The sequence below is a fragment of the Parus major genome, chromosome Z (assembly GCF_001522545.3).
Source record: "Parus major isolate Abel chromosome Z, Parus_major1.1, whole genome shotgun sequence".
NCBI classification, from domain to species: domain Eukaryota; kingdom Metazoa; phylum Chordata; class Aves; order Passeriformes; family Paridae; genus Parus; species Parus major.
This window is the reverse complement of record NC_031799.1, coordinates 73,876,803-73,901,721: the sequence shown is the minus strand read 5'-3', so window position 1 is coordinate 73,901,721 and position 24,919 is coordinate 73,876,803. Positions and strand designations below refer to the sequence as shown.

Here is a 24,919-nt window from a genome sequence, read left to right as displayed (position 1 = left end):
TCCTTCTTACTGAGCAGGTCTTGTCAGGGCTCGAGGAAGATCCAGGAGAGCCCTGTGAAGAGCAAGGTGGTGGTGTTCATTTAATCATAGAACCCAGTGGCACTCAGCCCGTGACCACTGCCCTCTGGATGTGTACATCAAACTGATTCCTGAACAGTCCATCCATCAAATCCAGTCCCAGGGCAGTGCTGTATTTGCTGTACAAAAAATACCCAAAACAACCAAAACAAAAAAACTTGCTCATTTGAGAGAAAGTGAGCAAGGAAGAGAGGAAAAAGAGCCTTTAAGGGAAACAGTCGTGTAGCTGTGAAAAATCCTTACTTAGAGCCTTAATTGATTTGTTAAGCTGTTTTAATTGTCTGAAAAGATAGCACATGAATTTGCATCTTGGAGTGGGGAAGTTAAGCCTTACCATGAAGCATCCTGTGCATATTGCCAGCACAGTGCACTCGTTGTTCCTCATGGCTTTCAGTACAGGAGCCAGCTTGGTTTGCCTCTGAAATGTAATGCTGGTGCTTTGAGTTAATCTGGGTGAAAATAGCCTTAATGTCACCTAATAACAGGTGAAAAGCAATCTGGGTGTGAGAAATTACACGTGGCCCAGCTTTTGGACCCAGCACAGACCTGACCTGGCACCAGAACCTGAATGCCAGTGCCCTTGGGCTGCCTAGGCAAATAAATGCTTTCACATACATATCATCATCAAATGCACTTGTAATTAACTTCAATTAAGTTACATTTTGCAGTGCTTATTTTGGAATCTGCTGTTCAGTACTCAAAGCCATGATGTAATTTTGTGAGCCGTGGCAGAGGGGAAGCTACCCACTCTATCAATTAATCATCCCGTGGTATGTAATTAGCATACTATCAGGTGTTATTAATTGCAGAGTAGCACATTTGGTTTTTAATGTGCTGAGGAAAGGAGTCCCAGAGTGGAGTTTCACCAGCAGCTTTGGAGGGCTGCAGCAGGAGATAGAAACCAAGAAACCTCCTTCTTGTAACATAATCCTTTTTTTTTTGTTAGCTTTTAAAAGAAAGAGAACTTGTGCTGTGGCCGTGTTGAGAGTGGCACGTTTGGAGCTGGCTGTTGAGAGGGGACTCAGCAGAATCTGAGGTCCCTCTGCAGCAGCCCAGACACAGGAAGGGTTTCAAAAATGGGAAGGAATTAATGTGTATTAATAGGGATGTGTGTTCAGATACTTTTGGCTCGTCACAGACCATGAGCAGAATTTAGACCAGTACCCTTCGTGTTAAGCTGGGTGAAAGGAATTCTTGGGATTTTATTGGGAACATTGTCTGCAGACAGATTATGGCAGCAACTTGTTGCATTTTAAAAGACAGGTGCTGAGCAAAAAGAAGGCCCTGTGCCTTTTGAGCAAAAATCCTTTATCTGACAGAAAAACTCAGTTTCACTTAGGAGTTTTATTCCTCTACTCTTTCTAATATTTTAACCATTTAATTGGTTGGTAGTAATACAAGATTTATAACTCAGTTTCCTTAGGTCTTCAGTTACAAAATCTACTAAGTTGGAGTAAGTATCCATTGTCTGTAGAATTAAGATACTATTTTTTTTCTTCAATTTTTGACTTATTTGAAAAACCCCAAGCAGAACAGAGACAAAACTCTGCCACCTCTGTTTTCAGCTCACTTCTTCAGGGATAATGTGCAGCTTTGTGCTACTTAAAACTATGTTTTGAGCTGAACCACTGCCAGCCCCCAAAGTGTAAACATGAGAAATTGAATTTCAATTTAGAATTCTTTTTCATTTTTTTTCCTTAAAAGCATACCATTTGGCCCAAGCTGCCTTCACCTTTTTCCTCAAAATGTTGTTTTTGTTTTTTTTTTTTTCCATTTGTAAAATAATTTAAGTGGCTTTTTGCAGTTGGGTCCTTAATGGTAAATCCTTGGAAAGAAGCAATACATAGTGCACAGCATCTGTTAAGTTAAATGCTAAATTAACCCATAGGAAGAACTGCCTTGTTTTTTCTCTTGTATTAGCTTTTCACAGAACATGAAATCAAGGTAAATAGCAATTTCTGGTGAAAACATCCCACTCCTGAATTACAGGAATGTTGCATAAGAAGAAAATATTTTATATAGAGGGTATAATTGTTAACACTCTATTTGGATTTATTCTTCTAGAGATGAGACTGTATTTAGGCATCTTTGTACATCTCACAGAAAAGCCTGACATGATTTGTTGGAAAATTAACAAGTTCAATTCATCACATTTAATGGACTCTTAAATCTGTATCGGCTTATCCAAGGAGACATTAATTACAAGTGTAATTGACCAGCCAGATGCATCCCGTTTTCTGTCCAGCAGCCTGTGTTAAAACCCTTACAAAACATGCAGAGCTCTTTATCTGAGGGGGATGAGAGGTTTCCCGTGCCAAATTCTGCTTCAGCAGTGAGATCTCGATGGGGTTGTGTGGGCTGAGCAGCTCTTCCTGCATGGGCAGCGTGATTTGTCCTTTGGTTTTACAGTGTTGGTTCCCAGGCTTGGACAGGGCTGTCCCCAGGTGCCAGGAGGGCTCCTGGACCCGTCCCACATTTCAGTTTCCCAGCTGTGAGGTGTTTGGGAGCTGCAGAGCTGCCAGAACAGGGGAATCTCTGTGCTCCTGGGGAGGGAGCCACACTTGGTGTCAGGGCCACACTTCTCATTGTGCAGGGCGAGTCACGGCCAAACTCAGCAGCTTCTCCCTCATCTCAGAAACCAGAGCTTGGCCTTCCTGCCAATTGGCACAGAGCTCTTGGGGTTTGAAACCTTATCTCAACATTTGTCTACCATTCAAAGGGCTCTTTTTAAAACATTTTATTAGACTTATAAGAGCCACAATTGTGTTGGAGGTAGAATTATTAAAAATAGTGTGCCATTAATGCACATTGCCAAAACCCTTGGAGCCTCTTCTGGTTTTTGAGTGGAGAATGAAAGCAGTATTAATTGCTAAATTAACACATGTAACCATGAAGGTTCCTGCTCTTTTCTGTCTCCTCTTGCTTTCATTCAGATTACTTCCTAAGGAGTTTCTTGCTCTCTTCAGACCTGGATTTACATTCAGCTTCCTGCTCACATCTGAAAGGCTTTGTTCCAGGTACTGCCATGGTTTGACAGCACTGAGGGAGAAGAACTCCAGTAACAGCAAAGAAGAAAGGAGTGGGGTTAGAGCAGAACTTGGCCTATTGTGTTTATATTTGAAGGCAGCATCTCACTGGGTGTCTTTGTCAGCTTGGAACCGGGAGTCTTTTCAGTTTAATCATAGCTGGACAGCTCAGATGGAGACATTTCTGGAAGAAAATCAGGGGTAATACAATTTTCCAGCCTCATTCAGCTGTGAGGTCATCAGGGACAATGCACTGGAGCATCACACAACTGGATCTTTCTTGGAAAAGCGTAAAAAGGCTTTGCAAGGTCCAGGCCATGTGCAAAGGCAAATTTGGATTGGTTATTGAAATGTCTTCAGAACAGTGGGCCTGATTTTTAGGCCGGAGCTGTTTAATACTTGGGGTTATTCTGTGGTCTCTGATGACGTCTGTAATTACCGATGCTGACGTCTGGAAGATCCTGTTGCGGCTTTAAAATTTTTATTTCGGTAGCGTAGAGGGTACTTGAATTTGCTGGTGTCCCAAATGTTGAGCATCCAAACTGAGGAGGAAAAAGGGAAGGATGAAGTAGTTACATAATCTACCATATCTTTTCAGTTGGGGCTGGTTCAAGTGGTCCTGTTAGTGGTGTGAGAGGAGAAGGAAATGTGAACAGCGAGTTTCACTTGCCAAGAACTAAAAGAAAAGATACTTTTGTGCTGCAGTCTCTGCTGAAGAATATGGTTGAATATTTGGCTCAGAAGGTAGGTCCTGCAGTTCCTGTTGCAGATGGAGCTTTCCCATGGATGCGGGAGGAACAAATCTCTCCCCTGGTAGGTGGGTGAGGTGAATTCCTCTGCAGGAAGATGTGTTAAGGGAATTCCTGCATGGAAAAAATGGTGTTCCACAGAGCATCCCCTGCTCAGAGCACAGACCTTGGGCTCCTGAGCTGAGGAGCAGGCAGGTCCCCTGAGGCCGTGGTGTGAGCACTGAGCAGGCATCAGACCTGTGTTAGCTGCATTAAATGTTGTGTACTCTGCTCTTTTCTGTGGCACAGAGCAGTGCAGGAGCAGCCAGTCCCTGTGTTCTCGTAGGTGCAGCTGCTCTGCAGCTGGTTCATAACACACCTGATGACCTGCACAGTTTCTTAGAATAAATTTTTTCTCAGAATCTTGGGAAAACTTGGCTTGTATGAGGTTTCTGGGGCTCAGGTGTTGCGTGTTTTTGTCCACTCTGGGAAATGCTCAAGGAAGAAGCCCCCAGCTTCACTGTGTCACCTGCTGGGGTGTTTAGTTGGTCTTGTGGGAGAGAGTGCAACTCATGGCTGCTTGGTTTTGTCCATGCACCTCTCACTAGAGTCTGCTCCAGGCTTTCCTGAATGCCCCCTGGGTGGGAGAAGGTGCCCTCTTAACTTTCTCCATGCCAAATTAATTTGATTTCCTTAGTCTGTCCTCATTTGGCTGTAGCCCCCAATAATGGAATGCGCTCACCATGCTGTTGCTCTTTTCCTCTGCAGCCTGAGTGAATGTATTTTCCACATCTTTCTTTAAAGAGGGCCAATACCCAGAGGAGCAGGTATCCAGAGTTTTCAGATTCAGATATAGATCAGGTGCTTATTGTGAATATAGTTAATCGTCAAAGATAATAATTCAGTATATCTGTGCAAAAATATCTGGATGAAATTGTCAAAATCCTGAAGATATATTGTGGATTTTTTTCTTCTTTTTATTATAACTTTTTAGAATAAACAAAGAATTAAGCAACAATTGCAGGTTTTCTGCCTGAGTACCATGTGTAACAAGCTACCAGCAAAGCTTGAAGACACATTATAAAGTGTATACATTCCTTCCATGTTTAAATTAAACTGAGGAATTGTGGGCTAATTTTGATTTTATGTTTTCTGATTAAGTCGGTCTGTAATCTTATGTGATGCCTGAGTATTTATCAACAGGATTCAGCAGGGTGGACTTTTCTTTAGTTGTTTTGTTCAGTTTTTGTGTTTAGTTTTTGTTTGTTTTGTTTTGGTTGTTTGGTTTGGTTTTGTTTTTGAGGTTTTTGTCTCTTTTTGTGGCCTTTCAGCTGCTCCATCCCCACGTGACACTGTGTTCAGAGCACATCTGTTTGGTGTCCCCCTCCTCCAGGCCATCCCTGGGACTCTGCATGTGGTGTTGGCCTGCAGGACAGCGCTGGTGGGGTTCTGCAGCTCTTTGTCAGATCTGTGTGTTCATCCTGCGAGCTGCTGAGCCTCTCACAGGAGGCTGGAAACCAGGCAGTGGCACTCCGTGTCTCTGCAGCCCGGAGGAAGCTGAGTAAGAGCCTCCACAGCTGCTGGATCCTGAGTATGAGCCTCAGGGCCCCGAACTTCAATCATTTCAGGGATAGGTGGAAAGTCCAGGTGTGGCCTTGCTGCTTGCAGAGGCATTGTGCTTTCTCAGGGAGGTCTGTGTGGGATGTTCGGTGCTCACTGGAAATTTCCACAGCAATTCTTACGCTGATTAAAGAACAGGAGTGATGTTTCTGACAGTTCTTGGCAGGTAGAGTAGTGGTAGCACTGTGGGAGGTTACAGATTTAAAACAGAGACATGGATGGACCCTGTCTGTCACCATCTCAATTTTTTCTTATGTAATCCATGGAAATGACGTTTTGTAAGCTGGTGGTGACTTATATTCAACTTCCTACTGATGTAGTTAGTCCATGCTTGAACATCTTTTTACCAACTACCTGGGCAAATCTGATTCCTGCTTCAGCAGTAATCCTGTGTTACAGAATCCCAGAATAGTTTGGGTTTGGAAGGTTCCTCTGGAGCTCCTGCAGCCCAGGCTGTGCCCAGAGCTGCTGCAGAGCCCAAATCCTCTCTGTGGCCTCCCCTGGACCCTCTCTGCCAGCTCCATGTCTTTCTCACCATTCTGGATTTTCTGTGTGTGAAAAATGGGGTTCACATAATTTTTATAGAATTTAAAAGTTTAATAAAAAAAAAACAATTAGGAGAAAAAAGTAAAGTACACAGATACAGCTGAGTGTGTCTGCATTCACCTCACTGACAAAGGACTGTCCCTTAAAAACAGAACCCTATTACATATCCATAAATTCTTATACATATCCATAAATTCTCATACATGTCCATAAATTCTCATACATATTCAGACATTCTTCTTAGGATCTTTGGTGTTCTTCTGTTTAGTTTTCTCTTGCCCCCTTCCCAATAGATCAATCTTCTTGGCACCATCAAGATTTACATTCTCTGATACCAGAAATGCAATAAATTCCTCCCCCAGAGTTCTGGTCACTGCTGTCTTCATCTGGATCAGAGAGTTTACAAAACAAAAAAAGATCTCTAGCTCTTTTTCAGTCTTTGGGTTATACAGACAAAAGTAGTTTTTGTTCTAATGCTGTGTCATAGCTTAACATACATGTATTATACCACTATTTCTAACAGAAATAAAGGGAACTGTGTTAATACAACAAAATTTCCCATTCTTATACACATAACATTCATTTTAATATTTGCGAAAAGCCAACAATATAATATGTAACTATAACATGTGGCTGATACATCCTGCAGCTTTCAGGATGTTTGTTTTGGGGTCCTCTTTAATCCTGTGAAGAAGTAATTAACTCGAGTTTAAGATTCTTTCCAGAAGTATGTTGTGTTGTAGCCATCTGCTTTTAATTCTTAATTCAACAGCCTCACCTAGGAAACGCTTTTGTTTTTTGGACAGAGCACTGTGTGTTTTGCATATGTATGTGTATGACCCACACATAATTTCCAGTGTTTTGAGGGCTGGTGCTATTTCAAATACGTTGAAATTAAAATGTCTTGGAGATTTTTGTTCTCACACACAGTGTAAGGGAAGGGGAGATAATTAAAATAGTTAGGAAATATCGTTAAGCACTGAGCTTGGCTTTGTTCAAGCTGAATTTAGACTGTTACTTCTGCTGTCAGAGAAGATATGTCTTTGAATAAGATGTTTTCTACTGACTATTTCCTCCATCAGCTTGATGCTGGAGAGGGGTTGTGATGGTGAGTGCTGATGACAGTCGGTAGAGATTTGACAGAAGCACAATGGTTGCGACTTCACTGAGAGATCTGGTAGGTGGGAAGCCTTTGCAGAAATATTACAGGAGAGACAGAGAAAAGTGCTTTGTGCTCATAAGTTTTTGCTGTTGAAAATGAGAGCGTTTTGTGCTCCTGTCAGTCGGGACAAGTATGATCAGACAGCACATGTCCTTGTGGAACAAAGAGCTGTGCAGTCACTTTGGGAGGCTGTGTGATATCCTGATGGTGCTGTGGGGTTCTCAAGAGGCAGGAGAAATGCTGCTGTTTAGAACACGGTGATATTCCCCCTTTTGTATTGGAGTCTCAAAACTAATTCTTTCAAGGCTATTCTGTCATCTTTTCCTTTGCTCTGCCTGTCCAGAACTTCTTGGTTTTTTTTAGTCACGCTCTTCTTATTATTTAATTTATCGGTAATATTTTTTAAGCACTTCAGAGTGGTTTTTTTTTCCTAAAAGATGCAAGGTAAAGTGGTAATAATCTTGAGTTATATAATGTGTAATACAGAACTCAACTTTTCTGTCTGCCAACCTATTGTCTGGTGTTGTAGACTTGCTTTTAGAAGGCCCCTTTTGTTAAAATGCCTTCTAAAGGGTTTGGTAATTCAAAAACAAGCTAAAATAGTATTGAGTGGTGTCCCGAATGAGTGTGCTTGAGCTCGCTCAAAAAATCACCAGGAAGGGTTTGAGCAAAAGTCAGATTGAATATTGAACTGCAAAGCACAAGAGCAGTGGTAACATGAAGAAGAGAGAATCAGAGAGGGGTGCTGTGGCAGGCAGAAGGGGCAGTGATGTAAACACACAGAGCTGCAGCTGCAAAGCAACCGAGACCAGACACAATAGCAAGAGCCAGTGTTGAATTTAATGAGTAATCACTCCCTTTTTGTAGTTTGCTTGTCCAGCTGTACATTGTTGTGTGAAGTTTAAGACCCACACTGAAAGAAAATACAGAAAATGACCCTGATGGGAAAGAGCACAGATAATTACCATTTTATTTATGACTTGGCAAAAACTTGGGCGACACAGGGGTATGAAATGCTTCATCCTTGAGGGCAGAAAGGGGTGTTTGGAATTTGGAAATGACCTCAAAAGCACAATGTGTAGGGCTCATGTTTCATCTCCTGTCAGTGAGGTACAAGAAAAGGAGACGCAGATGAGCCTTCCACACCTGATTTTAGGATATACAACATAAATGTGGAGTGTCATTCCTTTGTCACCAGTGCATTTATCATCTTTGTTGTGTAGATCTGGATATGTAGAACTACTTGCATTTACCCATGGGAATAATCCCAGGATGTCATGAGCAAATGATTGGCTCTGTGTCCTCACTCGTTCCTCACTCCCACTTTAATTCAGAAACAGCAATTTGTCCACCTTGGGGTGTCATAGAAAGAGCATTATTTCATCAGTGCTCATGTAGTATGGCAGATATTAGGCAGGGTTTTCCTGGGCTTTGTTTTGTGGTGTTCTTGTTGCCTCTGATTGTTTGTTTGAGTTGCTGTTTGATGTTTTTTTCGTTGTTGTTGGTTTGTCTTTGATTTGGTTTGGTATGGTTTTTTCAGCTTTGTTTAATTTGTTTGAAACCCTGCAAGGACAGAGATTTTTGTTGGTTGGCATAACCCTGGGTGGAGTAACTGCTGATTTTGGGGACACACGTGTGCAGGCTGTCTGTAGCACATCTCTGTCAGAGTGCAGGTGGAGGAGAGCAGTGGGACAATCACAGGGAGGATTTGGTCTTCTGATGAGACCAAACCGGTGTGAGCTGCATCCTCCCAGCATCATGGAAACTTTCATTTTTGCAGAAAGTTGTAATGCTGGGGGCAAGCTTTCCCCCCAAGGAAAGGTCAAGAGAGATTTCAAAGATATGAGTTTAAATATTTTTGAAGGAAAAACCCCAGCACTTACTTGCTATGAAATTACTCTTTCATCCCCATTCCATCATGGAAGTGGAAATCAGTCTTTGCAGTTATTTTGAAAAAAGTTGTTTGTTTGATATAAAACTAGATTTTCCTGTTCATGTGCTCCCCCTTTGTTTTAATCTGTGCAGCTCCTGCAGAACACAGAGGGAAGTGAGTATTGCTGGAGGTGTGGGAAGATGCTGTGCTGGCCCTCAGGAGCTGTGGGTCTGACAGCTGCACCAGGCACCGCAGTTCCCTGTAAGCAGTGCTGGTCACTGGGCAGAAAACTCTACATGGCTGGGGTGGTGGATGGAAAGAACTTCTGCTTCAGAGGTTAGGGCTTCGTTTAGCCCTCTGTGTGTTTGTTCACAGCCATAGATGGTGGAGAAAATGGGTGCCTTTGAGGTAGTTTCTCTGCCAGGCTTCGAGCGGGGTTTTCTGACGCTGTTTGTGGCTGCCTCAGCCTGGCGCCGTGTTTGGGTGGGCTGGGGCTGCCTGTGTGAGTGGTGCTGGAGCAGAGAGGGCTCCCAGGGCAGTGCTGAGCTGTGGGGCTGTGCAGAACACTCACCTCATTTCTCAGGGAGCCCTGCTGCCAGCCTGAGTGCTGCTCTCCAGCCTGCCGGCTGCCGCTCCGTAAGAGCTCTTCCCTGTGAATGAATCATGCTCTGCACATCAGCTGTGAGGACCTGTGAAGCTGTGAAATAACCTCCTGAGATCAAGCAGGTACAGGATCTGCGTCTTCTCTGTCCACAGAATCAGCTCCTCTGCAATTGAGGGAAATTAAATTGACGTGGTGGGATTGTCTTATTTCAGTGTTGACTATTGCTCATCCTGGCTATTCCTAGGTGCTAATAAACAGTTTCCTAGCCATTCTTGATCCTTTCTACTTTCCAAGACATGAGTGCAATGTGTCTCATCCCGTTCTTCAGACAGGCAGAGGGAAGAAGCCTGAAGAAGATTTCTTTTTGTGGGTGCAGAAGCTGCTGCAATACACCTGTGCTTGTGTTTTGTCCTGTGCTACCTAATTCTGCTGTCACAGAAGGGATGCAGTCATGCAGAGCCTGCACAGCCCTTTGCTGTTCTCTAACCTCCTTACTCCATTTCCTTGGCAGCTCCTGCCTCTCAGTTCCTGAAGCTAAAAGAGTGTTTTCTTAGAATTCCTTGGTTCCAGGCTCCAGCCTTGTCAGTGTGGTTGGAGTTCTTTTCCTGAGAAAAACAGAAAATGTGTTGAGAAATGTTGGTAGCTTGGATGGAGAAAGGCAAGCAAGGAGTTTTCCTCAAATTTTCCCGTGTGTGTATAGGTATTTGCATGTATATATGCGTGTGAGCAAGCAGATACACATACATGTGTAAATGTGTATATTAAGGTGTGTCAGAGTCGATTCTGGCATTCAGGAGGGGCTTGGGATGGGGTGTTCTGGAAGCTGGAGGTCCTGTGGGGTAACATGTTATATGTAACATACTGACAACATCCCAGTGGAGATTTCTGCTGGGTTTTCATGGGCAGCAGCACTTTGTGTCAGATATTCAGAGAAGGTGAGTGTGCTGCTGTTCTCTTGTGACAGCAGTCTCCATCTCTGGCATCTGAAAGCTGCTCAGAGCAAACATGGGGAAGTGCTTGACTCTGACTGCAGGAAAAGCTGTGCTTCCAAAAATGTGTGTTCTCGGTGCCAAAAGAACAACTGCTTGGAAATGTCCCTGAGGCTTTGCCAGAGAAGCTGCTGCAGCTCCCTGCCAAGGCTCACCCAGAAATGAGGGGTGGTTGTTCTCCATTCCCACAGACCCGAGCCCCCTGAGGCTGGAGTGGCTGGATAACAGAGGTGACACAGTGGTGACAAGTAAAGGAAATGCAGTTTCTGCCAAGCTGTTGATGAGGGAAGGTGGCACGATGTGCTTGGGTATCTGAAAGGGCGGATTGCGTTCAGGTTGCCTTGCCCTGCTGGGCAGGGCTGGCATTTCATCCCTGCAGTGACAGACTGGTCATCCCAGCAGAATGAGCTATGAGAAATGCAGAGAAAAGAGCAGTTTGAATAAATTGTACAGGAAAAACTAAGCAAATCGTTCGTGCTTTACAGATCTGTGCTTAGCATCAGAAGTAAAAATTTCATACTAAATTTTAGGAGCAGACACCTTCCCAAATTCTGCATCATTGGTGTCCTTGTGTTGTGATACAGGGCTGTGCAGGGAAATCTTGCTCCATGCACCCCTGCTTTTGAGTGTACTAAAGCAGAATGAGCACAGCAGGATAGTAGCTGAATGGTAAAATTTTGCACTTACTTGCTTTCCTTAGGAGGACTTGGTGAGCTTTAAAAAAACGCAGTTTGGATGTGTCTGTTTTGCAGTAAGTCTTTATTCACTTGATGCCTGTTTAATTGTGAATTGTAGAGCAGCAATGAAGTGATTCCTGCTTTATTCACCAATATGAATATTGTGCTTAAAGCAAGCTCGTTCTTCATAAAAGATTTTATTATTCTTTAGATATCTTGAGTCAGATTCTGTAAATTAGTTTTATTTATGTTGCTTCCTTTTAGCTTCTAGCATTTTTACAGATGTTTTTCTTAAGAGACTTTTCTGTCAAACTGAGAGCTCTCTTTTAAATATTTTTCCTACAGCAGTTGTTAAGCAATGAATTTTAAGTGGATGCATTGAATTGTCAGATAAATGGAGGAGTGAAACGCAGCAGTGTTGATCCTTTTTCACTTTGCCAGCAGGGTGACAGATAAATCAGTCCCTCCAGTTACAGAATGGCAGAACAGCGAGGGTCAGGATGCACAGGTTACATTATTCCATTATTCCATTATTATATACATTTTACATTAGATATATATATATATATTGTGCATTATCTAGTCCCAGAAGGAGGGAGCTTTGGGGGGTTGAGTTGATCTCTGAGGAGCTCAGGGACTGAGAGCATGGCTTGTTTTCAGGGAGCTGGGAAGAGTTGAACCACAGCTCATTTGGACCTTCTGACAAGAGTGATGTTTACAAAAGTTGATGGTGAATTGACTTCAGATTTAAATAGGCACTGGTGGCTGGAGAGATAAAATAAGCATCGACATATCATCCTGCCTATAATCAGGAAAATGGCCTTTGGTGATCATCTTCCTGCACAAAGGACACACATGAAAACCCTCTGCAGAAAACCTTGTTTTCATACATCTTGATAAAAATGTAGGTTTTTTTCACACATTGAATCTGTAGCTTTCCATTTTCTTTACTTTATCTAAAATACCAGGTGCATGCCCTTGGTCAGGATGCCATACATATATTTGGTGTTGCTGTATCTAGAATACATAAAATAGGTGAAGATCTTTGCAGATCACTGAGTTAATAATTTTAAATTTGACAGTCGTTTTAAATGTTTCCCCCTCACAGAGTTGACAAACAAAAATACTGTCAGAAGTCACTCAACGTATATTGATTGTAAGTTAGAGTTCATGCTAAGAACTTGGATATATTTGGTTATAGATGGGAGGAAAATCACAAATGCATTTAAGAAAATAACACCAATTCATGTTTAAACACTAGAAAACAAAGAGGTGGGGCATGAACCATCCAGTGAAATACAACCCAAAGCCTTCCTTTTAGACTCCTGTTCTACAGATTAGCTCTTGTTAAGCCTTGCTTTTCTGTAGTCATTGCTATGAAAACATGAACAGGTAGAAATGGAAAAATAAAGTCTTTGTTGAAAAATACCTCTGCAGTGCCTACTGACACGTGGTCAGCAGAAAGGCCCTCCTGTCTGCTGGGGTGACTCAGGTGCTGTGCTGCTCTCCAGGTACCATCCATCACCTCATGGAGGGGTTGAAGGGGTGTTTGCAGCACTGGTGATTGATTGACCTGGTGCTGATTGACCAAAAGACACATTGGGCATGTGATTGCTGGGGCTGGAGCAAGGGGAAAAGGCAAGGAGGAGAACAGCTGACTGCTGTGGGTGTATTCCTTTGCTTGAAGCATGTTTGCTCGTTCTGAGAAGGTTTGGGGAGAGGGGACTCCCAGAGAGTACAATGAATGAAAATGTAATTGGATCAGCCAGTTGAAGCCAAGGCAGGGAAAGGATCACAGATTGAGCCCGTGCTGGGACAGGTCTGGTTAGCCGGACACTGTTGTGGAAATTAACTCTCATTTTCAACAGCTGGGCCTCAGAGATACATTGGTCCTTTCAGGTGGGAGTATGTAGAATGTAAGAATGCAGAAAATGTGTTTGTTTTTTCCCATGAAGTTGAAAAGCCCTGCTAAAAGGGTATTGATTAACTTCCACACAGCAGTACCTACACAGTGCCTCTCGCTGGCATGGATCCAGTCTTCCCAGAGCCCTTGGTTGATTCACATCCCGTGGGGATGAGTGGGAACCCTGAGGCCAGGCAGGTTTTGTGAAAAGCTCTCCCTGGAGCTCCCTGTGTGGCTGTGCTGGAGGCTGGCAGGGACACCATGTGTTCTTCTTTGTGTCTCTTTAACCAGCTTATCTGTTCAGAGCTTATCAACAGCTGTGCAGATCACAGTGACAAACACCATCCAGTGGTAATTTCAGCAGCCAGCTGGGAAAAACAGCCAGGGGGAAATGCTGCACCTTGTGAGGTGTGCTGTGTTTGCTGGCAGGACAGGGTTATCACCACTATCACCAGGGGCTGCCTGGGCCGCAATAAGAGTAAAAAAAATCCAGCCCTTTCGTGCCACAGCTTTGGAGCAAAGTCTTCCAAGACAAAGGATAATTGAATATGGCAACAGGATTAGATAGTAGCTAAAGTGTTTGATCATCAGAAGTCTGTCAGAAGAGATAAGGCAAAAGTACTTGCTATGATGGGTAATGACATGTTTGTGTCTACCTTGAAGGTATGCCTCTTGCATTCCTCTTTAGACTGTGCTTGCTGCTGTTTGGGTTTGCTTTATTTGCACTTTCACAGAGGCTAGAGGAAACATTTGAAATCATACAGCACACTTGGAAATGTTTTCAACCTACTTTGGTAGCTCATCTCTTCATTCTTTACCCATTCAACTCCTAAGAAAGCAAAGACAAAAGAAAGTGCACCTTTGTAACATCCTTCAGCGCTCTTCATGATGGGAGTGTAAAAACTGAAAGTCAAATATTTATTTCTTTGCAGGTTACAGGATGACAGAATTAGGATAGAAAGGATGGAAAACCTCAATTTTGAGTACAGCCATGCTTTCCAGAGGGTTACTGACTTCTATGCAAAGGAGGTGCCTGGTACAGCAGGTATGTAATTTGGTTTTTTACGCAAAAGAAGTGCCTGACATTACAGGTCTTTCATTTCAAATACCTTTAAAGCATGCATCCTATTAGCCTTTACAGTCATGCAGGCTTTTGGTCACCTTTGGTTCATTTTCTGCACAGTGGGATCTTATGTTGAGCTCAGAGGAAAAGGAACATAATTTAAACAGAAATGAACACAGGGCTACCATTACTTTTTTTCAGAGCTTGAAGGTGTGTGTTTAGGCAGATTTAAATTTCAATGCACATAACAGCTGAGGGAGATTACTCAACATCTGAAATGGTTCTCAAGGTCACAGAATCCCAGCGTACCTGGGGCTGGAAGGGTCCCCTGGAACAGTGACACAGGAACGTATCCAGGTGGGCTTGGAATGTCTCCAGAGAAGGAGATTTCCTAACCACCCTGGGCAGCTTTGTTTCATTGCCACCCTCAATGTAAAGTTCTTCCTCATGCTGAGGTTGAGCTTGTGGTTTATTTTAAGGGCTGCTGCTCCTCATCCAATCACAGGGCACCATTGAAGAGAGTCTGGCACCACCATTTGAGGTATTTATATGGATTGACGATATTCCCCTCTCAGTCTTCTCGTGAGACTAAACAGGCTCAGCTCCCAGTCTCTCCTAAGAGAAGCTCCAGCCTCTTAATCATCTTTATGGCCTCTGCTGGACCCTCTACAGCAACTTCTTGTCCTCCTTGAACTCTGGAGCCCAGAACTGAACACAGCATTCCGGATGTGGCCTTACCTGGGCAGAGCGGAGGGGCAGGATCCCCTCCCTGACCTGTTGGCCATACTCCTCCTGATGCACTCCGAGATCCCACTGACCCTCCTGGCCCCCAGGACACTCTGTCAGCTCATGGTCAACTTGTCATCCACCAGCACCCCTAGGACCTTCTCCACAGAGCTGGTCTCTCGTAGGTCACTTCCAAACTGTTCTAGTATTTGGGGTTATTCCTCCCCAGGTGCAGGACCTCTAGCTGCCCTTGTTGAACCTCACTGGGTTTCTCTCTGCCCAGCTCTCTCAAGCACAGTGTCCCCTTGGTGAATCCCTGCTGGCCACTCCTGAGGACCTTTCTTTCTGCATTCTTGGTGATGATCTCCAGAGCCACCTGTCCCATCACCTTCCTGGGGATGGAGGGGACTGGCCAGGGTGTCCTGGGCCCTCCTTCTTGCCCTCTTGGAAGGCAGGATAACATTCCTGTTGCTGGGTTCTCAAGTTCTTGTTGGTGTTATCTGGGAACAGAACAACAGCGTTAAAAACATCCCTGGAAGAAGCTGAACTACGTGGGTTTTTAAAAAGACCAGTTGATGCTGTGGTATCGTGGAGTGAGTTTCCTGTTGTTGCAGCTGGAACTGGCTCTGTAGTAGAGCACTGTGCACAAAAATGAGGATGTCAGAATTGCATTTTTAGTTTGTATATTTAGAAGTTTGTTATGCCAACAGTTAATCCTTTTTTTTTTTTTCATGAAGAAAAACCCATGGAGTCAAATGTTTTCTGTTTCTTAATGTGTTTACACTGTTGCAATGTTCTGCATTATTTGGAACCATAAGTGTTATTTTGGAGACTTGCTTTGTGTTGATTTACAGATGTCATAAAACTGTACATACATTACAGGTTTCTATCAGAATAAATTGAAAAGCAGATTATGCTTTTTCTACAATACTTTAGTAGTAGACTGTGAGTTTACCAGAAAATAACCCTTTAACAAGAAAAATTATTTTTTTAGGTCCTCAAAACCTGTCTGTAGTACTGAGCTTGGATAAGCCTGTTATTTGCTCTCTGGCAGCAGTAATTGCATATCTCAAAGAATTTAATTTGGAAAAGATGCTTTACAATCCAAGGTAAGTTGCCTCATATAAATTTCCAATTCAGAGCACCACTTCTTGCACGTCTTAGCCGTGTCCCTGATTGTAATGAAAAACCTGCTAGTGATAAACACGGTCTTTGTAAAAATTACACCTTAACATTTGATTTCCTAATCAGAACTGAAAGAATCCAGGGGTTTCTTTGAGCAGTATTTCAGGAAAACCTTAATGAAGTATGTTTGTGCAGACGTTACTGTCAGTGATGTGAATGAGCACGTACTGCTGCCAGGTGTCACTGAAAACAAACAAAGTGCAAAACCTGGTAGATACCAGGGAGAAAATTTTAAAGTCTGTTTGTATCAGCTGTCACATCTCAACCTCAGTTTTATTGTGTGACCAAAACATAGGGCTTTTCTGGGCAGCTTTAAAAAAACCAAAATTCTAAAAAAAATTGCTGCTGCAAGTTAGCTTTGCAGATGTTGTTGCAGTTTGCAAATTCTTGTGTGTTGCAGTGTTCAGGCAGTACTCAGCAGGTCTGTTTGAGTTGTTGAATCTAATTATCAGTTGTAAAGAAAACTGTTTAACACATCTTGGCTTTCTGGAAAATCCCTTGGCTGGACTCAGTGGTAAGGAGGAGTGGGGAGAAGGATCATGGCAAAAGCTGTTGCTGGAGCACCTCAATTTGTGCAAAGTTACTGCAAAACCACACAGACATGGATATAACCTTGTCACCTCTTAAACAGTCCCAACACTTGGGTTTATTAGATATGCTGAGTGCTCAAGGTTTGTGATGGGCTTATGCAGGTGGAATCAAGTGAAAATGGAAAGATGCTAAAGCTTCTCTTGCCCTGTCCTGCACAGGTATAAAACATCACTGTCCTACCTGGCCTAGCTTTGAAAATATCACTGAGGTTTGTTAAATAAAACAGCTTTATCTGTTGTGGATCCTCTGCCAAATACTCTCCCAGTCATCTCAGTGTTCCTCTGTCCCTAAATATGCTGGATTTAATAAAGTCAGTCTGGCTGCAGACTGGAAACTTAGAGATATGTCATGTCACTTGTGGATCATTCACATGTTGTGTGGGATTCTGGGAGTTGGAATCTCATTTTGAAGGGCTCTCTCCATTATCAGTTTAGATTACCAGCTGCATTTAAAACATCCACTGCAGGTGCCAGCTTTAAACACTGCTTAAACACTTTTCCAGGTGCCCACCAAAACATTTGGAAATTATCCATGTGTTCTGAATTTTGGGATGGATTTCCTTCCTTAAGTTATGCTTCTCTCCAGGTTGTTTTTGAGTGTTAACAAAAGGTTTGATGTGCTTATAGGCCTGATGGGGAAAGAATTCCTGGGGCATCTTCCCTGCTGACCCATCGAGGGCTGTGCTGATCTGTGGTGTTCCTGCACTGTGGTGTGCCTGCTTATCTTCTTGGACTGCCTTTTTTCTTTTTTTTTTTTTGAACAACTGTGTTTTTTAACATGCTGGCTTAGGTGGAGAAATCTTGTAGAACTTCTGAGGGAGCAAATGAATTCCATGGAAATGCCATTTCATGGTCAGCTCGTGGGTCACTGCTGTCACAGCGCCCTGTGTGCAATCACACAGGAGGTCAATGTTCTTTCAGCTGCAGAAAATGTGAAATCCATCTTTTATGTAGAAGTAATTCAGTAGCAGAGGACAAATATAATTATGTGGAGGCTTATGTAGCAGCAGTCAGTCACATTTGTAACAGCTGCATCCTAAAATCAAGTACATTATAGACTGGGAAGGAAAAGCACTAAATCTTAGCATTGACATTTGCCTGCTGAAGGCTGCTCTAATGGATTTCTGGGGAATGTATGAGCATCTGAGGGAAAAGGCAAAGAAAGACTTAATATCTTGCTGATGTTCTGTGGAGAAATAAAATAGCATTTCTTGTGATAACTTTGTGGTCAGGAGCTTGGATTCTGCTGTGTTTGTTTCTAAAGCCTTTATGCTCTGACTGTCCAATACTGAGTTCCACTTGCTGCTTGTAGAGTGTCATGGGGATGAACAAAGTGAGCCAAATATTCAGGTAAACTCAACTTGAGTGTTTTCCCTAATGCCAGTGAAATGATATCTAAATACTGAACAATGAAAGTCTTTTAAGCAAATGATGTCAGGCTCATGAATGTCTTGAATTGGGAAATAGAAGAGAAATAACTTCCAGTGGAGTGTCAAGAAACTTAAAATTCCTAGAAGAATTCAGGTCAGTGAGCATATACAGATGAGCCAGAAAGCATGAAGTGGAGTTTTCAGTTTGTTAATGTGTCACAGGTCTGGATGAAGAAGACCTGTTTGATAGAAAGAATGACAGAAAAATTCATTACACCTCTCTACCTTCTTTGGACAAACACTCTTCTCCCAGCTGAAAAAAAATTGCATTTCAGTTTAGTAGGAAGAGCCATGAAATATCATATAAGTCAAGGAATACTCATTGGTGGGGGGAAGTGGGTTTTGCCCTAATATTTCAATGAATCTTTTAAATCTACTTTTAAGATACTAAAAAGAGCAAAACATTGCAAAGAAATAAAGATTTCTACCACAGCTGGACCCCAAACTATGACTACGCTGCTTCAGGGTTCCCAGCAGCAAGTAAAAATAGATTTAATAGATTTAATAATGAATGGTACAAGTTTTTGTGAATCAGTGTGTTCTAATACCTTTAGTACAGAGAGACTTTTATTAAAGGCTTTTGTCAAGAAGTTAGCACACATCCAGGAGAGGTTTTCAAGTACATTTGAGTACCCAATTTTATTTGAAAAAAATCATCATTTGCATAGCAAATGTGTCTTGGTGTGTTTCACTTTTACCTCTGTGTTTTCCAGCATGTTGGATATGGAGGAGACTTTGTAGACAGTAGTTTGTAGGTTTTGAACAGTGATGGAAGAACTTCAAGAAATGCAGGAATTAAACAAAAAGGGGTTCAGATCAAAAGTTCTAGCCCTGTTGAAGTATTCACTGATGAGTTTAAACTTGGTTAATTAAATTCAAAACATAGTCTTGGGCTCCTTTGCTACACAGGTTGTGGTAAATGTCTTTGGTATGGAGCCTGAAGGAAGCTGGTGCTTCTGAAAAATTGAGAGACTTTTTACTTCTTAAAGAGGATTCTTTTAGGGATTCTTGCATTTCTTGTCTGTGTAAGTTCGTTCTGTGGTTTATTCACCCCTAGAGATCTCAAAGCCATGGACTCTAGAGCTCTGTAAAAGGTAACTGAGCAAGGAAAGTCTGCTGCTTTCAGGGTGCAGCTCCACTCAGAAACATCAGAGATGTGGGCAATTAAAGTAGCTGAAAATTCCTGATCTAAATAACATGCATTCACTTAGGCTGAGATACCGAGTATGAAATGATACGTATTATCTCCTGTGGAGGAAATAATGAGCACGGCATTAAAGCCACCATGCACTGCAAGCTTCTCGAGAGGCAAAATCACAGAATCCCAGACAGGTTTGGATCAGAAGGGACTTCCAGGTTTCTCCAGTGCCCCCCCTGCCATGGCAGGGACACCTCCCACTGTCCCAGGAGCTCCCAGCCTGGTCTTGGACATTTCCAGGGATCCAGGGACAGCTGCTCTGGGCACCCTGTGGACCTGCCCACCCTTCCAGGGAACAATTCCTTCATAAACCTAAATCTCTCCTACTGTAGTTTAAAGCTGTTCCCCCGTGTCCTAACTGCCTGTGTGGAAAGTTGCTCTCACTCTTTTTTATAAACACCCCTTAAGTACTGAAAAAATGGCACAGATGATCCAGTTTCTCCAGTAACACATAACAGCTGAAGTCTGGGATGTACTTGGCTGTCCTAGAGCAGAACAGTAACCTTTTCACACTCATCATCGTGTGCTGCTGCTCTGAAAAAGCAATTTTATGGGCAGGAACCTCATTTCTCGTGAGTATTTCCTATGAAATCCCTAAAGCTCCCCAGAAGCTTCTGTCTGTTTACTCTTTTCCTTTCTCTAAGCCCAGAGATGACTCGACCCTGCCTTGCCACGTTCCTCTGTTACGGGCTTGCCAGCTGTTTCCATTACTTGGGTTTTGTGCTGCTTTGAGTGCTCGAGACTGTTGCAAATCTGTGCTTTGAAACTGGGGTCACAGTGTCACCTACAGGAGGAGTTATGGCCCTGTGATCCTGTCAAAATGTGATTTCTGAAAGGTGGCTTTCAGCAGGGCAGGGAGGGCTGGTAGCAGCACATTAGCATTTCACACAAGGGCTGTGCTGAGACCTTTGCTGCAAAACCAGCCCTGGCTTAATAGTTACCTACAACCTTCTTCTGCCATTTGGTCTCTAAATTCCTTGTAAAGAATGTGGGTTTTTTTTACATTTTTATCAAGTTCTGATCCCAAGCTGAAGGAAGATGAGTGGGTGGAAGCAAAACATGTTCTGTGCTGTGACATGTGGAATTGTTGGTTGGGCATATCCTGCAGTTGATCCTGACTGTTACTCACGTACTCTAAACTCTCAATTACCACGATTAATAGCAGGGTGAAGTAACTCAGATAAAGAAAACACCTGGGTAATGTAAGACACACATAATTTATGCTGTGAAAACAACTTCAGCTTGTCTGAACTGAAAGAGCTGTAAATACAGTGTGAAGGAAGAGTAAATCCACTGTGCAGTGGAACAGAGTGAGCTGTCTGCAGGTTCTGCTGAGCAGCCCTGCTGGGAACAGAGTGTGTGCTGGGATAAGTGCTCCAAAGCCAGGAGAAGGGTGGGAGCACCACAGAAATCCACAGTCCTGAGGCTCTGATGTGACAGGGAGACCCAGGAGCATCCTCTTGGCTTTGGAGAGGAGGTGGAAGGGCTTGGTTCTCACCCAGCTGGGTGTAAGAGACCAGAGGCTGGAGCAGGGGCAAACTGGGAAACTGCAGCTGGTCCTGGGTGCAGAAAGGTGCTTTTGGAGCAGCAGGTGGGATTTGTGAGTGGGAGCCAAGCAGAAATCATTCACTAATTAGTTTTTGCCAGCATCAGCAGTTGTGACTGAAGATAATAAAAAGTATTGTTTTGTTGCTTACAATATTGTGTAATTTGGAACAAGTTGTTGGTTTTGCCTCCAGTGTTTTCTTTTGCTGGTCAGCTTCCTTGGTTTCTGAAATAGCACACATGGGTACAGTTCTGAGTCAGCTGTACTTCCAAGCTGTCATTAAACTTCTTGAGGGCCCGCAGTTGAATCTGCTTTTTTTACAATTCCGTGGAAAATAACTTCTAATTTGACCCATTATTTAGGAAAAAAATTGGTAACAGGCCCAGGCACCTGCATACAACATAAGTATATAAGATTAGTCTCTGAATATTTTATATTTCTGAAAGTTTTGGTGCAGTTCTTGTTCTTAGTGTAGCAGCAATGCAGCTGTGTGTGCATAGCAGGAAAAGGTTGAGCATTCAAATACTTTTTCAGAGGGTTTAAAAGTGAAAAACTTCTTGTGAAAAGTCAAGAAAACAGTTTTAAAGCCTTGCCCAACAAATGGCTGTGCTTAGTGCAAGAGAGCAAGGAGTGTCCTAGATTCTGTGCACAGGGCAGTCAGCAGGATGATTAACCCAGACAATCATGACTCCATTTGTCAGAACCATTTAGTGAGGATATTGCACTTCACTCTCCTGACTGCTGCCTGTGCATTTGAGACTGAAATGATTTTCAGATCTCTTATGATTGCGCACCTAATATCATTATTTTATTAGTGGTGATTCTAAAAGAGCACAGCATTTGGGTTGATCTCATCCAGTTCTGTTAAGGGATATCAAAAAGCCAAGTAATTTTGATCATGGTTGTTTCGTATTAAAACAAAAGCAAATAGTTTCAATCTCCCCTATTTCTATTTTCCTGCATAATTGCACCTGCAGGCTGTTTAAATTTGCAGCAGTAATAAAAAGTAATATGTGTTTTGATATGATGTTTTGATGATGAGTTGTGTTAAAAATCTTGTTCCATTCTTGAAGTATTAATTGTCAGTCCTGTCATTGCTGAATTGTAAACTGAATAAATGAACCATTTAGTGGAGAAGGGTTAGATAACAGGAGGGCTGGAGTTTGTTCTGAGCTTTGTCAGAGTCGTTGTAGGAAATGGGGAAATGACTGTGAAGTTTTATTTTCCCAAGCAGAAAGTTAAAAGTTAGTGTTCAGTTCTTTTAATTATTTGAAGAGGTATTAATTTCTTGCTTGACTTTTGAAAATTTGTTTGCATAACTGTTGAATTCTCTAATGTGAAGAGCCTGACAGTGTTTCAGTTTTCTGCTCATGCCCAAGTTAAGATACAACATCTGAAATTCCTCTCCCCAGCAATTTCAAACGGTTGTCCAGTGAAACTGAATTCATGACAATTAATGGGACAACAATGAAAAATCTTGAAATTTTACAGAATCAGGTAAGAACAAATGTAATTTTTTTTTAAATAAATGCTGAGATGTTCACAGGTGTTTGACACACTTTTCCCAGTGAAGTTAATCAAATTTGCCAATCTGACCCATAAAAGTCTTGAATTATTTTAAATGGAACCAGACTGAAGGGAGATAACATTTTCAGAAGCATAAATTAAATTCTTCTGTACTAGCTTCTAGTATGAGTTAGGGACCTTGCTGCACTTTGACTAGCAAAGAACTTTGCTTAAGTTTATTTTCTACAGCAACTGCATCTGAGTGATGTTTGCAGGAGAGTTTGTTTTTGTGCTCCTGCTCAGAGCTGTATGTACAGACTGATTTTAATTGTGTAATTTATCCTGGTCATTTCCTAAAACCCATTTTCTAGCTAAAGGAAAAACATACTTAAGTGTCTTACAACTGCTGGAGGTTCTTATGTAAGGCATTGTTGAGAATGAAATTAATAATGAGTGTACAATTGCCATCTCTTAAAGCCCAAACACAATGTTCTGAATAATGTCAAGATCCTCCCACTACAAAGCTAAGTGCTCAGTTAGAAATAATTAAGTTATTTTCATTATTTCAGACTGACATGAAAACAAAAGGAAGCCTACTCTGGGTCTTGGATCATACCAAAACTTCTTTTGGACGTCGAACATTGAAAAAATGGGTAACCCAGCCCCTCCTGAAATTCAGGTGAGATGGTCCCTTATCCTGGGCTAAACCTCTGTTTTCTGGTTGTGATTTTGAGTATGCCAGATGATTTTGTTTGTCCAGAAGACCTGAGATCCACAGCAGAGTTTGCACAGCAGAAGACACAACAGAGGTGGTGGGTGTTATTTAGGTTTGAAGGAGTGAATCCACTCTTTGGGGCACTAGCAGTGGGTTTGGACCAGGATAGAAATGCCTTTGCAGAAATCAGATTGGGCAGGGTTCTACTTCTGTATCCTTTTTCAAACAATGAATGTGGATCACCTGGTACTGGAGGTTGTTTTGTTCCTAAACTTGCCAATTAATGTTGGATGTCTTTCATCCCTAGCAAGTATTTACATCCCTGATGTGTTTAATTTCTTCTAAAGTAGCTGTGGATGATTTATCCCTGTATGCAGTGTATGGCACAGGAGAGAGTTCCTTTGTGTTAATCCTGAAATGTGATGATTATTTGGCCACTTCTGTATTTTGACCTGTGCCTGATTTATCAGTGCTTTAGAAATGCTGTGTTTTGTAGCAGTATCGTGCTGGTTTTCATAATTTTGAAATGGACTCCGTCTTTTGTGGCTTCTCTTTGCAGGCTTGATTTGAGTGTTGTGCTTTAATTTGTAGTAAATAGCACTATTGAGTCCATGGGCTGCATTTGCCTATATTTGAGTTTTTGGATCCATTAATTTGAAAATGTGTTTCCTGAGCATTGTCAGGGCAGAGTTTATTGAGGCTGTTTTCACTTTGTTCCCTTCAGTTCTCCCATAAAGGAGGTCTTTTGACTTGGTTATCCACAGTATTTTTTCTCCTCTGTTTTACTTTTGAAAACACATCGAGCAGTTTTAATGTTTTTTATTTTCTGACAGGTTCAAATAGTGAGGTATACCAGTGTTTTAGCATCTTGCTTTGGCTGGTAATTTACAGCTGTTTGTTCAGGAGCATTTCTTTTTCCTTAACCAAGTCTGATATATTAAAGCACTGTGCTTCTGTAGAATCACTGCTTACTTTTCTTGTTAGCCTTTTTCTAATGAGTTAATTTCAGTGGCCTTTTTTTAAAAAAAATAAATATTCTGCTAATAGCTTTAATGTATGTTACCCACTTCCAAAGGCTTTTGATGTAACTGTCCCATACTGCAGGAAAGTTAATCAGGGCATTGTGCCATGAGAAGCATTTGGCTGGAATTTGGGGGCCACTTTTTAAATGTAAATAAATCAGTTTGTGCAGTTGTCAGCGGAGGGAGCCAGAGCACTGAGGATGGCCCCGGGCAGGACCTGGCTGGGCTCCTCCCAGGCTCGGAGTGACCACCCCGAGTGACCACCCCGAGTGACCACCCCTGCGGGGCAGCGGCTCAGACATCACTCCACAGGGAAACAGAGCTCCAATCTGGCACAGCACTACCTGAAACTGCTTCCCCAGAGCTTCAGGCCCTCTTTGTTAGCCAGTGTATTTAGTTGAAAAGTTCTCCCTTGTCTCAGTACAGAACCAGCTTTAAAGGTTCATAGTTTAGTTTGCTTCTCTTACACCTCTGTTCCTCCCTTCTCCTGGAGAGGGATGCTTGGCATTTTCAGGCTGCTGTGGCTGGAGGTGATGGTCCTCCTCAGTACTACTTGAAGCTAAAAAAGCTGTTTTGCTCTGTGTACTTCTCTCTTTCTGACTCTCAAGTTGTAATTTCACATAGTTAGTGCATCAGGCATCTGGCAGTATTGTTCCCAGTAATGCACACAAATGCACTCAGAGAACATTCCGTAATTGTAATTCACCTGAGCCTCCTGGAGTGACATTCTCA

The 24,919-nt window shown here is 42.4% G+C and overlaps 1 protein-coding gene across 1 annotated transcript in view; it reads left to right on the top strand.

The window, feature by feature from the left end:
- The window catches only part of MSH3 (mutS homolog 3), an 85,823-nt gene that overhangs the window by 16,273 nt on the left and 44,631 nt on the right, over positions 1-24,919 (top strand). Inside the window, exons 9-12 of the mRNA XM_033511395.1 lie at positions 14,139-14,251; positions 15,990-16,104; positions 22,357-22,441; positions 23,020-23,129. Of these exons, the coding sequence (XP_033367286.1) occupies positions 14,139-14,251; positions 15,990-16,104; positions 22,357-22,441; positions 23,020-23,129 (423 nt within the window). The remainder of the gene's footprint in view (positions 1-14,138; positions 14,252-15,989; positions 16,105-22,356; positions 22,442-23,019; positions 23,130-24,919) is intronic.